Source organism: Anastrepha ludens, chromosome 2 (genome assembly GCF_028408465.1).
Source record: "Anastrepha ludens isolate Willacy chromosome 2, idAnaLude1.1, whole genome shotgun sequence".
Classification (NCBI taxonomy): domain Eukaryota; kingdom Metazoa; phylum Arthropoda; class Insecta; order Diptera; family Tephritidae; genus Anastrepha; species Anastrepha ludens.
Genome location: NC_071498.1, coordinates 79,260,050 through 79,282,336, shown reverse-complemented (window position 1 = coordinate 79,282,336; position 22,287 = coordinate 79,260,050). Strand labels below are relative to the sequence as shown.

The 22,287-nt window shown below is 35.7% G+C and overlaps 2 protein-coding genes across 3 annotated transcripts; one reads left to right on the top strand and one right to left on the bottom strand.

Annotated features, from left to right (window-relative positions):
• The first annotated feature begins 7,165 nt into the window (after positions 1 to 7,165).
• Positions 7,166 to 19,840, top strand: LOC128871933 (segmentation protein fushi tarazu). 2 transcript variants are annotated; one of them, XM_054114120.1, is made up of 3 exons: positions 7,166 to 7,313; positions 16,705 to 18,434; positions 18,548 to 19,840. In XM_054114120.1, the coding sequence occupies exons 2-3, from the start codon at positions 17,297 to 17,299 to the stop codon at positions 19,276 to 19,278; spliced, it is 1,869 nt and encodes a 622-aa protein (XP_053970095.1). In that variant the 5' UTR covers positions 7,166 to 7,313; positions 16,705 to 17,296; the 3' UTR covers positions 19,279 to 19,840. The 2 variants fall into 2 exon arrangements, with proteins under 2 accessions (XP_053970095.1, XP_053970094.1); XM_054114119.1 differs by having other exon boundaries at positions 7,166 to 7,456.
• On the bottom strand, positions 14,652 to 15,097 carry LOC128867804 (uncharacterized). Its single transcript, XM_054109357.1, has 2 exons — positions 14,825 to 15,097; positions 14,652 to 14,761 (listed from the first exon to the last, which is right to left on the bottom strand). The coding sequence occupies exons 1-2, from the start codon at positions 15,093 to 15,095 to the stop codon at positions 14,652 to 14,654; spliced, it is 381 nt and encodes a 126-aa protein (XP_053965332.1). The 5' UTR covers positions 15,096 to 15,097.
• Positions 19,841 to 22,287: the final 2,447 nt, after the last annotated feature.

The window sequence follows — 22,287 nt, the reverse complement described above, 5'->3', positions numbered from 1 at the left end:
CACCTGATCTTTCCAACGCAGAGGAGGCCTTCCTCTTCCTCTGCTACCACCACCTGGTACCGCATCGAATACTTTCAAAGCCGGAGCGTTTGTATGTAAGTATATTAATACCAACTAAAATAAATGTAGCGTTTGCTGCACATAACAGCGGTGTTTGAAATTTGTGTAAATATATTTATTTTTATAAATATCAGTGCAGGGAAATTCTGATAAAGAATAATAAAAGATGAAAACCCATAACTACCACTATACAACTATACATCAACTAAAAAATGTTAAAGCGTGAATGTAAAACCTTATCCATCAAGAGAAAACAAGTCATAATATGCTCAAATATGAGACTGATTTAATAAAACACAAACGGCTAAATATTGTTCAATTTTTATTTTATCTCCTTCAAAGTAATCACCATTGGAGGCGATACACATATGCCAACGTTTTTTCCAATCGTCATAGCATTTCTGGAAGGCCGATTTCGGTATGGATTTCAGTTCCTTCTTCGAATTCTCTTTTATGACTTCAGTTGTCTCAAAATGTTTTCCACGGAGCGGCAACTTGAGCTTGGGTAACAGGAAAAAGTCACATGGAGCCATATCAGGCGAATACGGTGCTTGCGGAACGATATTAACATTATTTTTGTTCAAATAATCGCGAACAAGACGTGATGTGTGAGCTGGTGCATTATCGTGATGCAAGAACCATGACTTGTTGTCCCACAATTCCTTCCATTTAAGACGAATGTTCTCGCGCAAACGCTTTAAAACGTCTAAATAATATTCAGCGTTAACCAATCGGCCTTGCGGAAGGAACTCCGAGTGCACCACACCTTCGTAATCGAAAAAAAAAAACAGTCAGCATAACCTTAATTTTTGAGCGACTTTGGCGTGGTTTTTTGGGTTGATGTACGGCCCTCTTTGAACGATTTGTACCACAGGAAAACACGTGCACACGATAGAGCAGAGTCCCCATAGGTTGTCTTCAACATTTTTAAGGCGTCTGAAGCCGAAATTTTGTTGGAATAACAAAATTTCAAACAAATTCTTTGTTCAACTTGAATTTCCATCGTTAAATTCGAAAAACTCACTCGAGCTTGACTTGTTTACAGTAGCACAGAAAACAAACTATGTGACATATCACGCTGAAATTTGCCATGTATGCTTACAACAGTCCTACCATCCAACAAAAAATTGATTTTTGCCATATGTCATCCGCGGACCATTTTATTGATAAAGTCTCGTTCATATTTGAGCAGAAGGTATATATGTAAATCCACAGTATGTTCAATAAATAACATAACTTTTCAGATGTAGAATAAAACACGTATCGTACTGTGTTTAAAAGTTATTCAAATAGTTTCAAAATAGTCTCCATTTAACTCGATACAAGGTGCAGAACGATCACCCAATTTCTGCATGGAATTTTTTATGTCATCTAAGGGAATGTTCTTTAACACCTGTATCACGGCTGCTTGAATGGCTGGAATATCATCATAAAACGCACCTTTCATGGCAGTTTTCAATTTAGCGAACAGAAAATAGTCGCATGGGGATAGATCAGGAGAATACGGAGGGTGGTTGATGACACAAATATGTTTTTGCATCAAAAATTCACGAACATTTTTGGTTTTGTGAGGTGGTGCATTATCATGCAATAAAAACAGCTGTTGCCCCTCTGCATATACAGGTCTTACACGAACAATTCTTGACCACAAACGATGTAAAACTTTCGTCTTCCATTCTGCAGATTGACTCTTAGTTTCAGGGTCATATTTAAAGCACCATGCTTCGTCACCAGTTATGATCGAATCAAGAAAATCTGGATCGTTTTCAGCTGTTGAAATGATATCTTTACAATGCTCTACACGAGCGATTTTTTGATCTTCATTTAATTGGTGTGGAACAAAGCGTGCACAAACCTCTCTTTTACCCAAAATCGTCAGTTAAAATTTTCCAAATAGTACCAGTAGATGAATTCAATTCTTCAGCCAACATTTTTACAGTGAAATTTTCGTCAACAGCAATGATTTCGCAGACTTTTTCCACCAATTCAGCACGATTACTTGCTTCTGGACGACCAGGTCTTTCATCATCATTCAAATCTTCACGACCATTTTTAAATCGTTTAAACCAATTATATACATTTGAACGAGCTAAACAATCATCATCATAAACTTTTTGCATCAATTCGTACGTCTCACTAAATGTTTTTCCAAGTTTAACACAGATCTTAATATTTTCTCTTTGCTCCAGTGTATTTTTACGACACAAGCACAAAACATACTGTCAATAAAAGGCGCGTAACTTTTTAACCTGTCAAACGATTTATATGAAGTTGGCTGCGGCTGAAAGCTGACGCTTGTACCTTTTCAATATGATCAAAGTTTAATAAATAGCTCTACGTGTTCCATGATTTAATGGGTATATCTTTCTCGGCGGCTATATGAACAAGCAACCTGGACTTTATCGTCGGAAAGCCAATGCATCCTCAGGGAGTGACTATTTGGTGCGGAATTTTGAATGGTGACATGGTTGGTTTGTTTTTCTTTTAAAATGCTGCCGCAAACATCATTTTGGTCAACGGTGGGCCTTACAATGGCGTCATAAATGATTTTTTGTCGCCGAAAATTGAAGACATGGCCTTGGCTATCTTTATTTTCAGCAAGTTGGCGCGCCATTCCACACAGTCAATGCCACAATCGAACTTTGGCGAGTCAAGTTCGATAGTCGTGTTGTAAGCGGTCTCGGTGATGTCAATAGACCACCTCGTAGGTGCGATTTAACGTAACTCGACGTAGCTGTAGGGTGCCGCGAATGTGCGACGTTTTAAGAACAATTCATTAACGATTCATGCCCTTAAGGTGAATATCGAACAAACTATTTCGCAGAAACCGTCAGGAAGGTCTTTGAAAACTAGATTAAACTGATGGCGGTCGCCGTCGTAAATGAGTAAAAAATATTGTAAAGGGAAAAAATGTTAGAATTATTATTTTTTTTTTTAATAAAGGTTGGTGATTGATGAAGTGTTATAATACTAAATCTACTATCATAAATTGTGTTTGTGTATGTGGTTTCACCAAGGATACCTGTGATGTAGTAGGAATTTAATGAGATAGTATCTTTTTGTAGCTTCTGATGCATTAATTAGCTATTTAGAATAGGAATTCCTACATTTTGCCCATGAACTGGTCATTATCGGTATTTCAGCTGAAGAGGATACTCGTATTCCAAATGATATCAAATTGAGTTACGAAAATTAAAAACCAAACGCTTCCGTACTTTCCACCAAAATGGAAAAAATCAGCTTAGTGAACTACAGTACTTTAGTTACTCAATAAGATGTGGATGATAGTGTTTTCAACAGCGTTTTAAAAATAGAAAACATTATGCGAAATAAAAGCCGTACAAAGGCATATAACTGACTATTTTTCCACATTTATATTATCTTGATTTCTTGTTTATCCGATGAGCTAGAGTCTTAGAACTATGAATATACCTCAAATCCCAACTATAGTTCACTATTTAGCAGTTTCATAAAATAAATACAGTTTCACACAAGGCGAATTCATTCATTTGTTTATGGCTTGCTGCTTTGTTTGTTTATTTACGAGTACTTCTCTTGGGAATTTCGGCATTAAGAATCACTTTTACAAAAACAAAATACTTGTGAATGGAGTTGGAGTCAAGTGCCATCACCTTTTATAGATTCGCCTTGGTTTCACACTCGCTATAGTTAATATTATAGTTAAATCAATACAATTACTTAATTCTCAGCGCTCTAATGATGTCAACTGTAAATGTCCATATGTATGCATTTATTTAATGGCGTTGTGAAAAATGTGCGACTCCATGTGAATGCATATGATCTTGCTTCACTTTCTTCCATACACATTTTCCTTATCTATCCTTTTCATACTAATTTTTTTTTTACTTTTATCCAAAATTTTATAAATACATACAAATTGTATTTAACGCGATATTTCTTCATTAGCTTAGTACCTTTTCCATGGCAGAATTACACTCGGAAGGTTACCATTGCCTGTCGATGGTGATCGCAATTCGAAAAAAAAACTTTTCTGTTCATTTGGTGTTTCGTGTCTACAGCTGGCTTCAAGATACTGGATCTCTACCGAATAATAGACACGCGCTAACCCATTCAGTCACGCCGACCGTTTTTTTTTTACTACAGTGAAATTCCTTATAACCGGACACTCACCGTCGCAGTGTTTTTGTCCGGCTATGGGAGATGTCCGCTTATAAGGGATGAAGTCACAAAATATTTATATACCACACATATGAATTGTATTGTACATAGTTTATTTAAGAAATTTTTGGAAGTAAAGAATATTTGCATACTTTAGTATTACATATAAATACATATATGTACATATAGCGATTAAGTACATTGTACAAGTCTTTACATTTCAATACTAGTTTGATTGAAAAAATTAGGTAATGCTTGATTGCTTTAATTTAAAATGTTCATTTTCAAAGTGACTCTCGATATTTTTAATGTGCTGAAAAGCTACATAGTCATTTTTTGCATATTGTTTCAAGCCCGCAACAAGTTTTAAAGCCTCATCCTATGATGTTATAGGCTCACTTATTTCTTCTGAAAATTCATCTTCTGAATCACTTATGTCCATAGTATCATCTTGTTGGTCAAATTGAACTTCTATATTGTTATCCTCAGTGAAAACATTTTGATCCATTTGGAGAAAACCTTTGAACGCAACCATTCGCATGCAACTGACTTAACAAACTGAATGGAAAACTACTCTTAATTTAAAACACAGGACTTGAATGAGTGTATACATGTTAAAAGGGGAATCACCTGTTTCATTTTTATAATGAACAACAAAGCTTGCTTGTGATATTTTTGAATTTTGTCCGTTTATGAGAAATTTTTTTATGAAAATGGTTTGAAATACCTTGTCCGCGTCCGGTTATTAGAGTGTCCGTTTATTAGGATGATATTTGTATGAAAAAATGAATGAAAAACCTGTGTGCCCAAAATTTGTCCGGTTATTGGAGCTGTCCGGTTATAAGGACTGTCCGTAATGGGGAATTTTACTGTAATATGGTTTTCGATTTATGTTGATATATATCGCAAAACAAACAGAACAACGCCTCTACTTCTACGTAAGACCAACTTGAGTTCATTTCAGCTTCTGTTGAGCGTATCCAGGTGATATGTGACCTACCCACTCCTTGGCCAGTTTTTTGGAAGGGATTCCAACGCGGCGGCAAACAATTCATAAAATACGGCGTAGACAGCGATTGACAAAGTTTCGCAGGCGTCTCGTAATTGCCGCGATGACGTTCCATGTGGTGAAAGCATATAGGAGGACAGATTTGACTCCACGCGGAGTTGCTTGCCCTCCATCGGACCGGATCGTGAAAAGCTCTGTCGATATGGGAAGTAAAATACCTCAAGCGGACACATGCTTGGAGGCGCTTAGAGACATCCTATCACCAAGCTAGGATAGGTGGGCTAGCAACCTACTTATCTGATATATTAAAATTTACTGTCTTGGATAAAAAACAAAAACAGAAGAGAATGGCAATTTTCCAAAACCTTTTCGAATAAGGAAATTTCCAGATTGTCCAGTTTGCATTAACATGGAAATATTTTAAAAGACCAAGTAAAAAGGGTAGTGCTATTTCTACTAACAACGAGGCACTCATTTCGTGTTATCAGTACCGAAATTGTATCAGTACCGAAATCAGTACTGGTATGAAATACTAGATAATACCCGGCATGCGTTGCTGCGCCTCCATAACCTAAAATACGCGGAGTCAATTCGTTATCTCCTTTCTAAAGAATTTAAAAACGTATTATGCTATGTGGAATAGTAATTCTGTGTTTTTATGTTCGAATTTCTACATAACAGTAATATATGAACGCATGTTGATATATCTTAGCCATCACTTACTGCAAGTTAGGGGTTAATTTCATTGAGCAAAACACCTCACTTCATAGCTCCCGCTTTTTCAGCCGTTTTCCATTGATTAGAGTTTTGTTTTATTGGTATATATAAGATTTAAAAAATGTAAGAACTGATTTGCGAATAAAACACAAACGAAGTTTAGAAAAACGCATACATGGTTGGATAAGTAGGTTGGTTCCGAGTAGTATTCATTAGTATGTTCATTTTACCGAATTTAGTTTTGAACTGATGGCAACCCTATTGAAAATTATATTCCAAATAAAGATTTTTCATACCTTTTTCGTTTGGCAACCGTGTGTAAATATTTTAGAATATTTTCTTAACCAAGCTTGCTTAACCGTTTGAGTGCTAAGCGATTTTCTTTAATACATACGAAAATTGCGAAGATATAGAGGATATAGGATATAGGAGGATATGTAAATATGTTATTTTCAAGGTCATCCCCCATGTTATTCTCGTCTTCGTCGGAACTATCACTAAAAATGCGCATCCTCCGGGTAGTAAACACTCTAATTTCACTTAAACTCGAATCACTATCATAGTCCATTTCATTGTCGGAATCCGGTATCGTATCTTCCACGTCAGTAAATTCTTCACTACTAGACATGGTCAGGAATTATTTTCAAAATATCGATATTGAACGAAAAATAAAAATTGTTTTTAACGGTCTCAACTAATTTATACTTTTATATGACATACATTTTTGATAAATATCGTAAAATAATATTCAACACGTTCCTAGCCGAACGCCAAATGCACAGTGATGCAATCGTCGCTATAGCGACGCGCCGCAAATTTGGAGTAATTAGTTATCGTCGCTATATCGACGAATCGCACTCAAACGGTTAAATTTCTTTCATGTGATACTCACACTTAGTTATTTATTGCAAATTATCTAATTAACTGAATTTCATTAATCTCTCAAAAAATTCTATTACTCAAAAATATATTCGAAATTTGCAAAATTTAATTCAATTCCATTTCATTCAATTGTCAAACCTTTTTATATTGTTTTATTATTATTATTACTCAAACTTAATTTTTTAAACAGGTGACAACCCTCTTCAAAACATTTTTTCATTTAACACCTCTACAATACAGGTGAATATATTAATATAATTTAGTTTAACTTTATGAACAGGTGGCAGCTGTAGTAAAAAATCAGCCTGTTTCCAATCCAATTTCATGCAAATCCGCTTAGTTGTTTTCACGTGATGGAGTCACAAACATACAAACTCATAAACGCATAAACCCACAAACATATAAACTTTTTCATTTATAATACTAGTAGGGATTCGCTATTTATAAGTACAGTCGCAAAACTGTTTACTTGGTCGCTGCATGCTATAGCACTGTCCGAATGAAGGTATGCAGCTGTTGAAAGCAGGTGATCTTCAATACGAATATTACAAGGCAATAGTGTGCGGCCACGATGTTGAGACTGCAAGAGGCGGCTTATCCCGAAAACCGCTATTTATGTATTTTTGGCGAAATTTACAATTGAATTACGTTAGTAGAGAAAATAAGTGAACCTTTGTGTGCAAATGTGAACATTTATTATTGACTTCTCACTCACTTTCGCTTATTCTTCTTCCTATTGCTTGTTTAATTTCTGTGCTGACTAAGCCGCAATTTTGTATTTTATCATTCTTGGTGTGCGATTATGAAATTCGTTATTTTGCAAAGGAGAGAAATGTGAAATGACGAAATGGTATAAAAACATATAAAAAGTAATTTAAAATACAAAACATACATAAATACCGTTTATATATTATTATAAAAGGTGTATAAAATGTATTATATAATATCATAAATCTATAAAATTTTTAACTCATCCGTTTTGTAAAGAAATAACTCGACGTTCGTGATATTTGGTATTGGTGTACGAGTATATGATTTTCAAAACTCCTCAAAACTCTGTTTTCTGAACCTGATCGCAATCAATACCGATTTCAGAACAGAGATCCAAGTCTTTATTACATCCCAGTGATCGAAGCATTTGAGGATTTACCCTTTCCCTAGCTAGCTGATCCATATATACCGAAGTCACCATACATACATATGTACGTGTACAATATACTAAGGTGAATGTAAAAGAAAACTTTATGTATTATTGTGCGTTTGTTCTTCTTTGACATTTGACACCTGAGCAACTACTCATCACGCGCTAGTCTCTTCCAATCATGCAACGCTGAAACTCTACGTTCATATGCACATAAAAAATACAAAAACGCAAAAAAATATACATTAAATATACAAAATCACTACAGTGGCGTCAAAAAGCTCTAGCATGCGCCTTCGAAAGAATGAAAATACCATTTTCATTACTTTAGCAGTTTTTTTGCTCTGGCTTGACAAATTGGCTGCCTAGAAAAATGCATGCTAAGTTTGTCAAGGAAGTGGTTTGACATCTACAAATCCAGCGAAATTCAGATATATTGCTTAAGAAAATATTAATTGCTTCATGGTTTTCTTGAAATCTTTTGTTTTATTTTACTAATATCTATATTTATAATTGGCGTTTACACCCGTTTTGGGTGTTTGGCCGAGCTCCTGTGAGATATTGTTTTATGAGGAGCTTTTTCATGGCAGAAATACACTCGGAGGTTTGTCATTGCCTGCTGAGGGGCGACCGCTATGAGAAAAAACTTGTTCTTCGTTTTGGTGTTTCACGGAGATTCGAACCTACGTTCTGTCCGAATTCTGAATGGTAGTCATGCATCAACCCATTCGGCTATGGCGAATAACTAATATAAATAATTCATAAGTCAATAGTAGAAAATACAATAATTAGTTCTGAAACATGAAATGTGAATCAGTTCTTTGCATGGCTACCCGAGCATCTACAACACCGTTTAATCTGCTTCCCATAGAATGAATCAATTCTTGAACAACATAACCTTCTAAAATTATATTTTTGAGCTATGCTCCACAAATTTTCTATTCTATTAATATCCGGGCTTAGGGCTGGTGTATCCAATACCTTACTGCAAATAAAAAAAAGCCAACTTCTGATCATATGATTTCTATGTTTTGGGTCGTTGTCTAGGGTCTGTTACTAACAATGAAACCAAATTTTGTTGCACTATTTGTCAAATGGCATATTCAAATATTGTCTTACCTTCTATAAACACCAAATCAAACATATCCTTGCTGGATATTCAGCCTCACACCATGACTGAAAGTTTTCCGTATTTCACTGTCGGTATAACATTCTACCTTTATATATATATATAATATAATTGGCGATTACACCCTTTTTGGTATTTGGCCGAGCTCCTCCTCCTATTTGTGGTGTGCGTCTTGATGTTGTTCCACAAATGGAGGGACCTACAGTTTTAAGCCGACTCTGAAGGGCAGATATTGTTTTATGAGGAGCTTTTTCATGGCAGAAATACACTTGGAGGTTTGCCATTGACTGCCGAGGGGCGACCGCTATTAGAAAAATGTTTTTGTTTTTTTCTTAATTTTGGTGTTTCACCGAGATTCGAACCAACGTTCTCTCTGTGAATTCCGAATGGTAGTCATGCATTCGGCTACGGCGACCGTCATTTCATCTTTCAAGTGCTTTCAATGTCCGCCTCCACACTCTGTTGAGTCCACCGTTGTAATACAACAAGAGTTTAGTCTGATCGCAGAATATCACATCTCTAGCGAAAGATAACCAATTTTGCTGATATGCTGCTTGTAACTCGTGAAGTATAGTTATGCTTCTGCAAAACTTGTTGGACTGTTTCATGAGAAACTTCGACCCCACACTCATATCTAAGCTCACTAGCAAGATTTCTTGTCGAGTTTCACCCCTGTCAGATATTTTCCGGCCTTCCACTAGCAGATTTTGGCTTCATCCTATTTTCATTTCTTGCACGATTTATTATATTATACAATAAATAATTTGTAGGGTTAAATAAATCAGTTCTGACAACTTTTGCAAACTTTTTCCTATTGTACTTATAATATACCAACTGAGTCACCTCAAAACATGCACGTTTTCTAGACGTTTTTGTGTTCTTTATAACTGACGTACGATTTGATATTTTGATCAATAAATCACTCTTACGATCTTATGACTAACGCGTGTGCAACAACTTAGAGAGTCAACGGTAAATGAAATTATCTTAGCAAACGATGCCAAATGTAACGTACCCGTTTTTATATAATATTTCTATTTTTGCTTGCTTTGGTGGATTCAAAAAGTTTACCATTAGGAAGTACTGGTAACTATGTAAGTTAATGAAATAATTTTGAAGGCTCTCCTAATACAATAAGAAGCGATGGTTTTAGTTAAAAAAGTGGAAATGACTTGAATATTTTGGTATGTCAAAACATTTTCTTGACAAACTGCATATATGTATGTATATGTGTGTATGCATACATATGAAACGGCATGGAAATTTAAATTTGCTTCCTTTCAGCCTTTTTATGAATAGTTTAAATATTTTGATTTCAGGCATAAAACAAATGTGACACTATTGGGAAATCCTTGTATGTGAAAAGTCTTATTCAAACGAAAAGATGTAACTTTGAATCAGTAAGTGACGTGATAAATTCTAATTTACACGGAATCCCTTGTGTTGTTATGCGTGATTTTTATCTACATAATTATATGCTACTTGGTAAGTCAATGAACTCCACAAAACTAGAATGTTTATTATACAATATCTATGTATATAATTCGCGTTTACACCCTTTGCTGGGCGGCCGCCGCACATACCGGTATTTTGATAATCTAGGCGGCCAAAAGTCAATTTTGTGAAGTGCATTAATTGATTTTAATAATGAATAAAATAGAAAGATAACACAATAGAGTATTCACTCCACCCCCTCTCGCGCTTTTTCGTCGCGTGCGCTACCGTCGTATTGGCAGTCAAAAGTTCATTGCTTATCACACACCACATATCTCGCTCGGCGTTCGGCAAGCAAAAAATCTTCAATAAAGTAAAGTTAACTTATTTAAAGTTATATGTCTCGTTTTAATGATGGGAATTGAAGCTTCAGGTATGTTTTTTCCACATTTAATAAATATTTTATAGATTTTGTTCATTAATAACGTAATTTATTGAATTCGGTACTAGGAGAAATAGTGCATTTTTTACACATATTTTTTTTATTTGTCAAGCTGAAAGTTATACTTCCAAGTCCGTCCAAGCTTACATTTTTTTTTCAGATTGTGTACACATACTTTGAGATGTAGAATAAAGTAGAATTAGCCGCAGAAAACCGCAGATTAATTAATTGTGGAATTTCAAAAGTTTCATGGAACAGTTTTTTTTTTAAGAGTTTTCTATACTTGTTATTTTTTGGTTTGTTTAAGGTTCTCAAGGCACTTCAGGGGTTCGAATTGTGACTCGAAAATACCTATTCGACCGCATGCAAGCTCAGAATTTACCAAATTTGGACGAAAAATTAAACTCTTTACAACAGGATCTTTTGTCAAGTGAAAAATACTCTGACGAAGCTCTTAAGCACAATTTTTCACATTTTAAATCACAAATCAAGAAAAAGTGGCTACAAGTACATAAAAAGCAAAATGTTTTCCTATCAAAGTACAAGTCTTGGTTGGAAGCAGGTTTTGAATTAACTGTTGCAGCAATACCGAAACGATGTGGCCGTCCTCAGAAACATTTCAGTGACTCAGGTGAAAGATCTAAAAGACGCAAAACTGCAGAACTCAGATCTACAGTAAAGGACAAAAATTTGATTATGCATGATTATGAATCTGATTCATCAAATAATGAAAATTTTTAATTTTTTCCTTTAATTTGTTTCATTTTCCTTTAGTTCTTATTGACGTAAGATTATTGATTGAATTAAATTTTTTTTTTTTTTGGTTCAAATAATGTATTTTATTTGACACCTTCTGTGAAACTTGGCATTTGATAATAAATAATTAAAACATTAATAATGATATCTATTTTATATAATTTAACCCATAAATACCCAAAAAAAAAATTCAGTTTCTATTTATTCTAGTACAAAATGGTTGTATCTTTAAAGATACAACGGTCATTTAAGGGTTAATAATATAATAGTTCAATAAAAAAAGTCCATTGCCTAAATGATGATGAATAAAAGTATTTAAGACTATAAAAAACGTTAAAATAGTTTTGGCCGCCTAGATTATCAAAATACCGGTATGTGCGCCGTAGCCGAATGGGCTTGTGCGTGACTAATATTCGGAATTCATAGAGAATGTAGGTTCGAATCTCGGTGGAACACCAAAATTAAGAGAAACATTTTCCTAATCGCGGTCGCCTCTCGACAGGCAATGGCAAACCTCCGAGTGTATTTCTGCTGTGAAATATAAAAAATATCTGCGGTTCGGAGTCGGCTTGAAACTGCTGGCCCCTCCATTTGTGGAACAACATCAAGATGCACGCCACAATTAGGAGGAGGAGCTCGGCCAAACACCCAAAGAGGGTCTAATATATATATATATATAAATGTACCTTTTGCTGGCTGCTTGGCCGACCTCCTTTTCCTACTTGCACATATAGAGCGACCTACAGTTTTATGCCGCCACCAAACGGCAAAAGGATTTTTATGGCTGAAATACATACACTTGGAATTGCCTGCCGAGGTGCGTCCGCTTTAGAAAAAACATTTGGTGTTTCATGCACAGGTTTATTGGTTAATACTATATACACTGGCGCGGAATACTTAGTACTTTCTATTTCAATAGCCTGTATCTTGTTCTAATTCCAATGAATTGAATAATTTTATTGTACAATCGTCTTGTGATAATTGTGTACAAACGACCCAGCAACTTGCTTGAGAGATGGCGCACATGTGCACCTACATATGTGTCAATAAGAGCATAGTGAAACAGAAAGCATTACACAGTGTTATACACAGTACTTCAGGATATTTAAGCCCTTAGTCATACATATTCAAAAACACTTTACCTCAAACTAAATATACCTTTGTTCACTTATAGTCAGATATTCTATAATATTTGCACATGTGTATTGTATTCTTGATCCTTTCTTTGTAAATGCAGACCTTAACTGTATTAAATTACTTTCGCGGCATTGATGGGCGTGACAAACGCACACATACATGTACGTATAGTATTTACATGTAGCGAGGTTTCTGTTCCACGGTAGTAGCTACCGTTGCGAATTGCAATTGTTGCGATTATTGTTTATAATATGACGTGTCGTGCTTGCTTGCTCCGGCGTGTCGTTTTCGACTAGTTATGCATTTCCGCGAAAATGCGCTCATCCAAAGAGGCTGTTGCCTATTTAGTAACAATAATAAAGGTAGTATTCGCTGAAATATTCCCAAACTGCAGCGGCAAGTTGCACCTAAACAATTTCTGTGAGCATGAAAGAATCGCTTACAAAAGTTCTAGGTATTTGACTAATCCCCTACAAGAAGAAGGACCATTGTGTTACTTTACGCCGTCCGTCGACCTCGGCAGTTTTCTTTTGTAATACCTACATATACATACATACGTACTTCTGTAATTTTACTTTACCTTTCGAATTTCAACTTAGTTACTGAATATATTTATTATTATTTGAATTAGATGAAGTAGGAAAACAACACTTTCTCGTTTCAAGTCCTTTTAAAATATTTCTGTTTTGGCATTCACTTTAATTACCGGCTGTAGGAGGTAGTCATGTTTAAAGTACGAATGGATGTACTGTCAGCGTCAAAAATACGTATACCTCACATATTGACAAGTTTTGACTATTTATATAATATAATACATTTGTTTGTTTTATAAAAATATAGTTTACACAACACCAAAACGCATATAGCGTAAAGTTTCAAATGTTTTACAATATTGAAACAAATAAAAATGTGTCAAATTTACACAAACGTTCAAATTTTTTAGTCAGAATTTTTGGAATGCAAGATATTTTTTTTTATATGGAAGAAAACGCGAATTTTAAGCCAATTGAAACTTGCGCAATGTCATACCCATAATTTTGCTTGTCGAATTTTTATAAAATTTGTACAAAGTTTGAGTCTTGGAGCTGGTATGCAAACAAAAAAACACAACACAGTCAAAACTTGTCAACATGTGGTGTACACGTACTTTTGACGCCAACAGTATGCATACAATACTCGCGCTAGCACTAAATGCGTGAGCGCATCGGTACAAATCGTGGAAAATTTCGCGTTGATAATGCGCTCTCTATGTGCATCGCTTATACATATGTAACAAAGAGCACAACAGGTGTAGTGCATATGTTTGTATCATAGGTGGGCACTTTGCAGTAACAGTAAGAATGCAGTAAATATAATATTTTACTGATATTGCAATTTAATTTTCATTACCAGTAAACTTTTACTGATTACTGAAAAAATTTGCATTACCAGTACACTTTTACTGATTACTGAAAAAAATTTGCATTACCAGTACACTTTTACTGATTACTGAAAAAAATTGCAGTAAAAATATTTTTTTACTGATTACTGAAAAAAATTGCAGTAAAAATATTTTTTTACTGATTACTGAAAAAAATTTGCAGTAAAAATATGTTTTTACTGATTACTGAAAAAATTGCAGTAAAATTACTGTTAATATAATTTTATTTGCTATTAGCTATTACCCTTTCTTAACACAAGCATTTCAAAATTTGCATCGCTGAGTTTTTGCCTTCTAGACTGATTTACAATTCCAGCGAATGAAAACAACCGTTCTACAGGTGCAGATGACGGTAATGGGGTATTATATTTTAAAAATACGTTTTTAATAGTCTGATATTGATAGCCTTGTTGTTTCTTCTCGTTCGGCCAGGTATAATAGCGTTTCTTGCAGATAATTTTCCGAGTCAGTGGAACCACATTGTATGCTAATATCTATTTAAGTAAATATATGCATAAAACAAATATTTAATTGAAAACCAAGTGTAAACAGTTTACCATTACTTTCATCCCCGAAGTCAAAAAATGTTTTTTGAGGTGGTTGAGGTAGAATACGAGTTTTGGCACAGGCTACTTTTCCATACTTGACCACATAAGTGTTGAACATTTTTTTAACTTCCTCTTCTGTTTGCGTTTTAGCTGTTTCTAAAAGAGCTTTCACAAATCGCAACTTAATGTCAGGGACAGAAATAGCGGCAATAACAGCATCCCAAGCGTCAGGCTGAATCAGGAAGTACTTTTCAAATCTTTTAAGCAAAGCTTCATGCATTTTTTTGCTTCTTTCGGTTAAATACTTCAAACTTTTAGGCTCCAAACGACGCATTTTTATACTTAAGGACACTATAGTGGGTATGAAATAACCAAAATACATGGTCTTTTCACCCTGAAGGAAATCGATTGCTTCTGTTTTATTCATTGATTGCGCATATGGAAAATATTACAAAAGACTTTATAGTCTAGCGAACCTGACTTGTTGATACCCTGCAAAATATTTGCAAATTATTCATTCTTCTTAATTTAAAGAGTACTTATTATTATATTGAAGTAAACTTGATTTGACAAACGAAAGAACGTAGGTTAATCGATTCTGACAAAGAAGCTGATAATTTATGTAAAAATAATATATCTTTAACCTCTACTCTTTCTATGTTGTATAGATATGTGTAGGGTGCAATGAATATTTATTGGCCTATTTTTTTCAGTGCATCTTCATCGAATTCTTTTGTTTGGATTGTACGACAGTTACAGTTATGGGGTTATTATTTTGTTATTTAGGAAAATAAGAGAAACCAAAAAAAAAGAAAGAATTATTGAGTACATAAATGATTGAATCTCGTGATGAGAGTGTATTACATTTTGACTTCCCATAAACAGTAAATATTATACTGATAATGCAAATCAAATTATATTACCAGTAATTTTACTGCAATTTTTTCAGTGATCAGTAAAAAAATATTTGTACTGCAATTTTTTCAGTAATCAGTAAAAAAATATTTTTACTGCAAATTTTTTTCAGTAATCAGTAAAAAAATATTTTTACTGCAAATTTTTTTCAGTAATCAGTAAAAAAATATTTTTACTGCAATTTTTTCAGTAATCAGTAAAAAAATATTTTTACTGCAAATTTTTTTCAGTAATCAGTAAAAAAATATTTTTACTGCAATTTTTTTCAGTAATCAGTAAAAAAATATTTTTACTGCAATTTTTTTCAGTAATCAGTAAAAGTGTACTGGTAATGCAAATTTTTTTCAGTAATCAGTAAAAAAATATTTTTACTGCAAATTTTTTTCAGTAATCAGTAAAAAAATATTTTTACTGCAATTTTTTCAGTAATCAGTAAAAAAATATTTTTACTGCAAATTTTTTTCAGTAATCAGTAAAAAAATATTTTTACTGCAATTTTTTTCAGTAATCAGTAAAAAAATATTTTTACTGCAATTTTTTTCAGTAATCAGTAAAAGTGTACTGGTAATGCAAATTTTTTTCAGTAATCAGTAAAATTTTACTGCTTACTGCTATTTGTAATGCAGTAAATTTATAATGCAGTGTGCCCACCTATGGTTTGTATGTATCAAGCGTTGCGTTAGTTCTAAGCCAGATTGCTCTGTAAATTGTTTAAGTTTTCCACACCGTCTTTTGCGATGACTCGAATAAAATTTCTCCACAAAAGCAGAGAAAAGAAATGTATGTGAGGTAATTTTTGCAGTATACGGATATGGAGATATTTGATTTGTATGTATCGAGAATGATAGAATACAAGATTTCTCCCATCAAAGATGAATAATGTAGAAATGTAAAAAGCGAACAAGAAAGCAATAAGAAGAAGAAATTACACAAATAACAAAACTTATTGCACCAATGTGACGTTTCACACTCAGCTATTCGGCTAACTACACTCGAGAGCGTAAATGAGCAGCATTTGTATTCCGTACAAACGAAATAACCAACAACAAAGAGTGCAATGAATTTTCTTGACCTGACTTGCCTTTCGTGATTTGGGATGTAGTTTTGCTCTCATCCCTTGTCGGTAAGGACAATGAATGAGCGTAGTGTATGAGAGAGAACTCAAAGAAAATGAAACAGATTGAAAAGCCTAGTATTTTCCCGGTTGTGCGCACACAGCATGCATGGATAATGTCATGTGAAGGTATATTTATGTGTTATGACGAGCAAAACAGCGCAAAAACAAAGTCCTGAACACCAGTATAAGCATTGTTTGCAACAACAAAAGGCAACGTGTGCCAAAATCAGCGCTTTGTACGAAGGTAAAAGTGCAGGCAGGCAGAAGATTTATGAGAGTTGAGATTTTGAGGGTATTTTAGCCAGGATCGAAGCGTTGAACGGCACATTCGCTAAAGTAGCGTCAACGCGATCACATCGTTGTGCTCGTCAGTAACGTCGGAAAAAATAAAATAAAATAATTTCGTGATTATAAATATTAAGTGATAAATACGAGTTTCCTGTGCAAACATGGCTGCAACGAACAGCCACTACACACCTATGATGTGTCAGCAGCAAAGTTATAATTGCGAGGAGTTTTATAATAACATCGGAACATCCTACTATAGCGCATATGATTACTGCGGCAATCCTACGTTCCAGGCCAGTAATCAAAGTGATGGATTTAATTATAAAAACAACTGCCCTTCAGAAGCCACTAGCCGACCAGTTCGAATAAATAATGCAATAACGGAAACACCACCATCCGTAAACAACACATATCCAGAATCGATAAGGCCATCTATTGAAATCACTGAACAAATATTTTTGAGCGGGCCATTCACCTCCTGCAATACGCCGCTACAATCACAAGAATCAACTGAAATCAGTAATGGACCAATTTTTAATGGCAGACCCATTAATGATAAGGAGGGGTCACTCTCCTCCAACTCGATGAGAGGAGTGATGGATAACTGCAACACTGTCCCAAGGGATTTAAATATTTTTGAAGAAAGACGAAAAGAGGTATTGAAGCGCAAGGCATCTGTGCTCAATAATGATATACCGGGGCAAGGGGGAAGACTCAGCACTTTACGGGCTTTACTAACCAATCCTGCCGAGAGGCTGACATACACTCCAGATTATGTTCTTCCACAAAGCCAAGTTTTTTCGCAAATGCAGCAAGTATTCAGCGAAGCCAGCAATGACAACTCAAATGTGTACACCGTTAATAAGCCACCCAGTTTTGATCAGGATAGCATCGGTGCCGGCAGTCATTTATCAGCACTTATTGATAGTACACGTCCTTCACCCAGCGGCATTCGGAATTTGGAAGCATTCTCCTCACAGTCTGTAAAACTTTCAAACCAAAGCAATCCAACCGACTTTCTCACTCCACCACCATCGAATGCATCAGCATCAGCAACTGCGGTTGGGGGAACAGCAGAGCCGCCATCGCTGTCGCTCTCACCAGCTGCTAATGCACCAATAACAACTCCTCCATCCACGCAGGCATCTTCTGCCGACGCCATTAGCACACCACCCTTGTCGCCGCTTGAACAAGCTGTCAATCAGTATCAACAGGCTCAGCCAATCAATCATCAAATTTTGACAGATACTGAAGCAGAGTCTACCACTACTTCGCGTAAAGGAAAGAAAGTGAAAGAAAGTAAGTGTCGCCCTTTTCAATGAAAATATACATATTTATACATAGATATGAATATCTTAGCACAATTCAACTTATATACAATTCGCTAAATTAATTTTTATTTGTCGTTGAAGGTGTGAAGGATTCAAAGCGCGTACGCCAGACGTACACCCGTTTCCAGACCTTGATGTTGGAGAGGGAGTTCTACGCAAAACAATACCTTAATCGCCAGAGCCGCCTTGAAATTTCCAATGCGTTATCACTTACTGAGCGTCAGATCAAGATTTGGTTCCAAAACCGACGTATGAAGTCTAAAAAGGACGGCAAACAACCCACCCAAGCACATATCGGGCACTGCCCAAATTCTGACTCGCAAGCGATTATTCCAAGACAGCCACTTTCCGTACCACCAGCGTATCCATACCCCATAGTCAGTGGCCAAGCCTATCCAAATAATCCAATGAACGCTCACCCGACCCCGGGCACGCTTCCACAATGTGGCCAAATGTATGACTCCGCAACAGCGCGACAATCATTGCACAATCAAAATTATTATTACGGGCAATATCCACAGCAGTCGTCTTCTCTGTTCGCTCAGCAGCAGCACCAGCAGTATCAGCAGCAGCATCAGCAGTATCAGCAGCTTCACCACCACCTCCAGCAGGGACAGTATCAACAAGCACAGCCTCTAGTCCTGCCAGATCGACCGCAACAAGTACAACCATCGCAGCAGCAAATGACCAGCCCATCAGTAGGATTCTCATCATATTCGTCGCAGGGAGAGATCAGTAACTATCCACAACCACTAGAAGCATTCAATACAGTTCATGGTGTGCCGGGCGGGACGCAGACGGGATGCATATAATACGATGCACATACAATTGAATTTTCTGCCGTCCATCTATGGCACAAAAATAGACACTAAAGAAGTAACTTCGAAAAAATGCGATGCCAACATCGCACAAGCAGACTCCCTATAGAGGTATGTGGGCACACCAGTCGCGAGCAATGTCGTAAACATGCAGGCATACACACAAACGCCAGAACTTTTTTCGAAAGGTTGATATGCCCTTAATTGTGTTCGTTCGTCCTAAGCGAAGAAGCAGCATTACGGGACGGTTTGAAATAAATATTTGTGTGCATGTTGGAAACTTTCCATATTCTGAGGAAGAATATGTACGAAAGGGACTGCGCAGGAGCAAAGCGGGTGGCGACCGAATACAAATGCTATCAATTATTGGCGTACGCATGTGCACGTACTACCGCTAACGACAACTGAATATGAGTGACTATGGGAAGGACTGCCACCTGACGAGTGTGTATCACACATGATTGTAGCTACTAATGTATATTTTTAAAATGTATGTATTTATTTATATGAACAAATATAATCTGTGGTATATGGGATAGAAATCTAAATCTAGTTTTACTTAATCGTAAGTAGCTTTCGAGCAAGAAGTCAGTTAGTTAGTCAACTATTTGGGAAACATCCTCCCCTGCAGATAACTGGAACATAGCGCTGAGCCTGCAGTTACCCCTACGTAACATGCAGTGAAATCTCAACAGCTGCAACCTTGTTTTTTTCTGTCGTCAGCAACATTGAGTTCGACATTTTTCATCAATAAATTCTATTTTTCCAAACAAAAACTGTCACATTTTGGCTACCCTAAACAAATACTCGTATGCTTTGCACTTCGTGGCGGCGTTTAGGCAGTTGACTTTAAATGCACCACCGCCAAACGCAAGCATTTATGCACACATTGTACACATTCATACACATCTGTATTTCGTTTATGCATCTACCTTCTCATTTCACAACGAAACGCTTTTATTGAATTGGGTGTAACATCGATTGGTCATTTTTCATTCTTTCTGGAATCGTAATCTATTCTATGGCGCGTGTTTCATTGAAGCTGATAGAGAACTTACTTAAGGCAAAGCAATAAAAATGTCAAGTGATGGGAATAAACTGAGAATGCGCCCTTGAAAAAATTGTGCTACACATTTCTTATTTCATATGGAAGTATGTATGTATGTGCATACGTATGGTGTAATGTACTCGATACAAACATATTAAACTTTTCATAATAACCTGAGGACACAAAGTACCAATATCAGGACGGATAGGTTGATGGAACACGAACCAGGTCACGTGACATAGAATTTGTTTATATATTTTCCAGAAACCGTCACCATACAAAAATCAATATTTTTTTCTAGCGCCTTTGTTTACATTTTTATTTGGTCAGACATGATCTTCGAAAGTATTTGGCTGATTTCGAAGACTTAAACGCCAGGTTAAGGCCATCGCGGAAATTGTAATACTAGATAAGGGTTTATTGTACCTACTAATGTTAGAGCTAGCGAGTTTTTCAGATACTCCGTTGCAAAGAGGAGATAGTTACATACATAAAAATTATCCTCGTTGTTTTTACATAGAGCCGTTACACACTTGATATTGAAAACTGGAAACAATTTCTACATCCCAAAATGTTGTTAGAGATCGCGAAACATTGCTAAATACCAACGAAATGAAGCTGAAAGAAACCCTGCAGGTAGTGCTCGATGAGATTGTCGCGCTTAGAGCAGAAAATGTCAGAATTGTTACTATATATTGTCAATGCACAGTGCGAGAATAATAAACAGGTACTGTAATTTGTAAAACTGAAATTCGTCAAACTGAGCTTCACTCTATGCAAGCCACTTTACGATGCGATGAGTTGGTCTCTGCGATTTCTCTACTCGCTGCTGGCGTCAAAGATAATAACAACAACACACAAAGAGTAAACAAAACTGTTAACTCTAAGTGCACCGAAAAATCAGTTTTATCTTTGACACCACTCCGTCTGATTTGCCTCTTGCTATTTTTTAAATGATCATAAAACTGTTTCTTCTGTTTGCCTTCTCTGTTATGCTGCTGCGCTGCTGCTGCGGCCGACGTTAATGTAGTCAAAAATTTACTAACTACGGATGCTGTCTCACGTCGTTTAACTGTACCTAATGCAAGAGAGAACTCTCTCTTAATATGCTTTAGTTGCTTCTAAAACATGGATTTTTGATTCCTCTTAAGTTAGTTCCTGTTAAGAAGAACTCGTGCAATGAGCGGAGACATTTGGCGTGTTTCAAGCTTGTAAAGAAAGGCAATGACTACTACGCATAAAAGAGGATTAATTTCAAATTATGAGTGTCTTTATCCTTACTGGGATTTTCCACGGGAAGATTGCCTCACCAATCTAATTTAGCTATCTACTAAGCCACCATGTCGTGGCTATACGCAAAAATGTGATTTATATTCCCAAATACCCTTTATATGAGATTAACTGGTATTGTTTCTTATCTGAGCAGTACATTTCGAGGTGTTATTCTAATTTTAAATCTAAACTGCTGGAGGTAAGAAAAGGGTGCCATACAAATTACTTTGACACACAAAAAAGCTTAAAAAGCTTAAGAATGAAGTAAATAAATTTCACAAGGGGTTCAAGCTTGCCAAAAATCACACGTTACCAATATTTTTTAAAGAAATTTAATAACTTGGAAAAAATCCTTTACAATTATATTCTTAATGCCGAAATAAACATAAAAACTAATCCGAAATATCTTTGGAACTACATTAAATACCTACATCAGTCTTTTTGGACGAAAAGATTGCTGAGAATCAATATGATATTGCTAACTTATTTGCGGACTTCTTTAAGTCGAACTTTGTTCATGACGATACAGACTATTTAACAAGTTTTTCTTCGTATATGGAATCGCATCTTATTTATAGTTCTTTAATGCTATCTTCCGAAGATATTGCTAAGGGAATATTATCCCTTAATTCCTCCGTACAGACCGCTAGTTTATCTGCTGAGCTATTGAAAAACTGTCCAGC

Coding starts and splice junctions, on each gene's coding strand:
- LOC128871933 (XM_054114120.1), top strand. CDS start 17,297: ATGGCTGCAACGAACAGCCACTACACACCTATGATGTGTCAGCAGCAA. Junction 18,435..18,547: donor AGGAAAGAAAGTGAAAGAAA/GTAAGTGTCGCC, acceptor TTGTCGTTGAAG/GTGTGAAGGATTCAAAGCGC.
- LOC128867804 (XM_054109357.1), bottom strand. CDS start 15,095: ATGCATGAAGCTTTGCTTAAAAGATTTGAAAAGTACTTCCTGATTCAG. Junction 14,762..14,824: donor CTTCGGGGATGAAAGTAATG/GTAAACTGTTTA, acceptor TTACTTAAATAG/ATATTAGCATACAATGTGGT.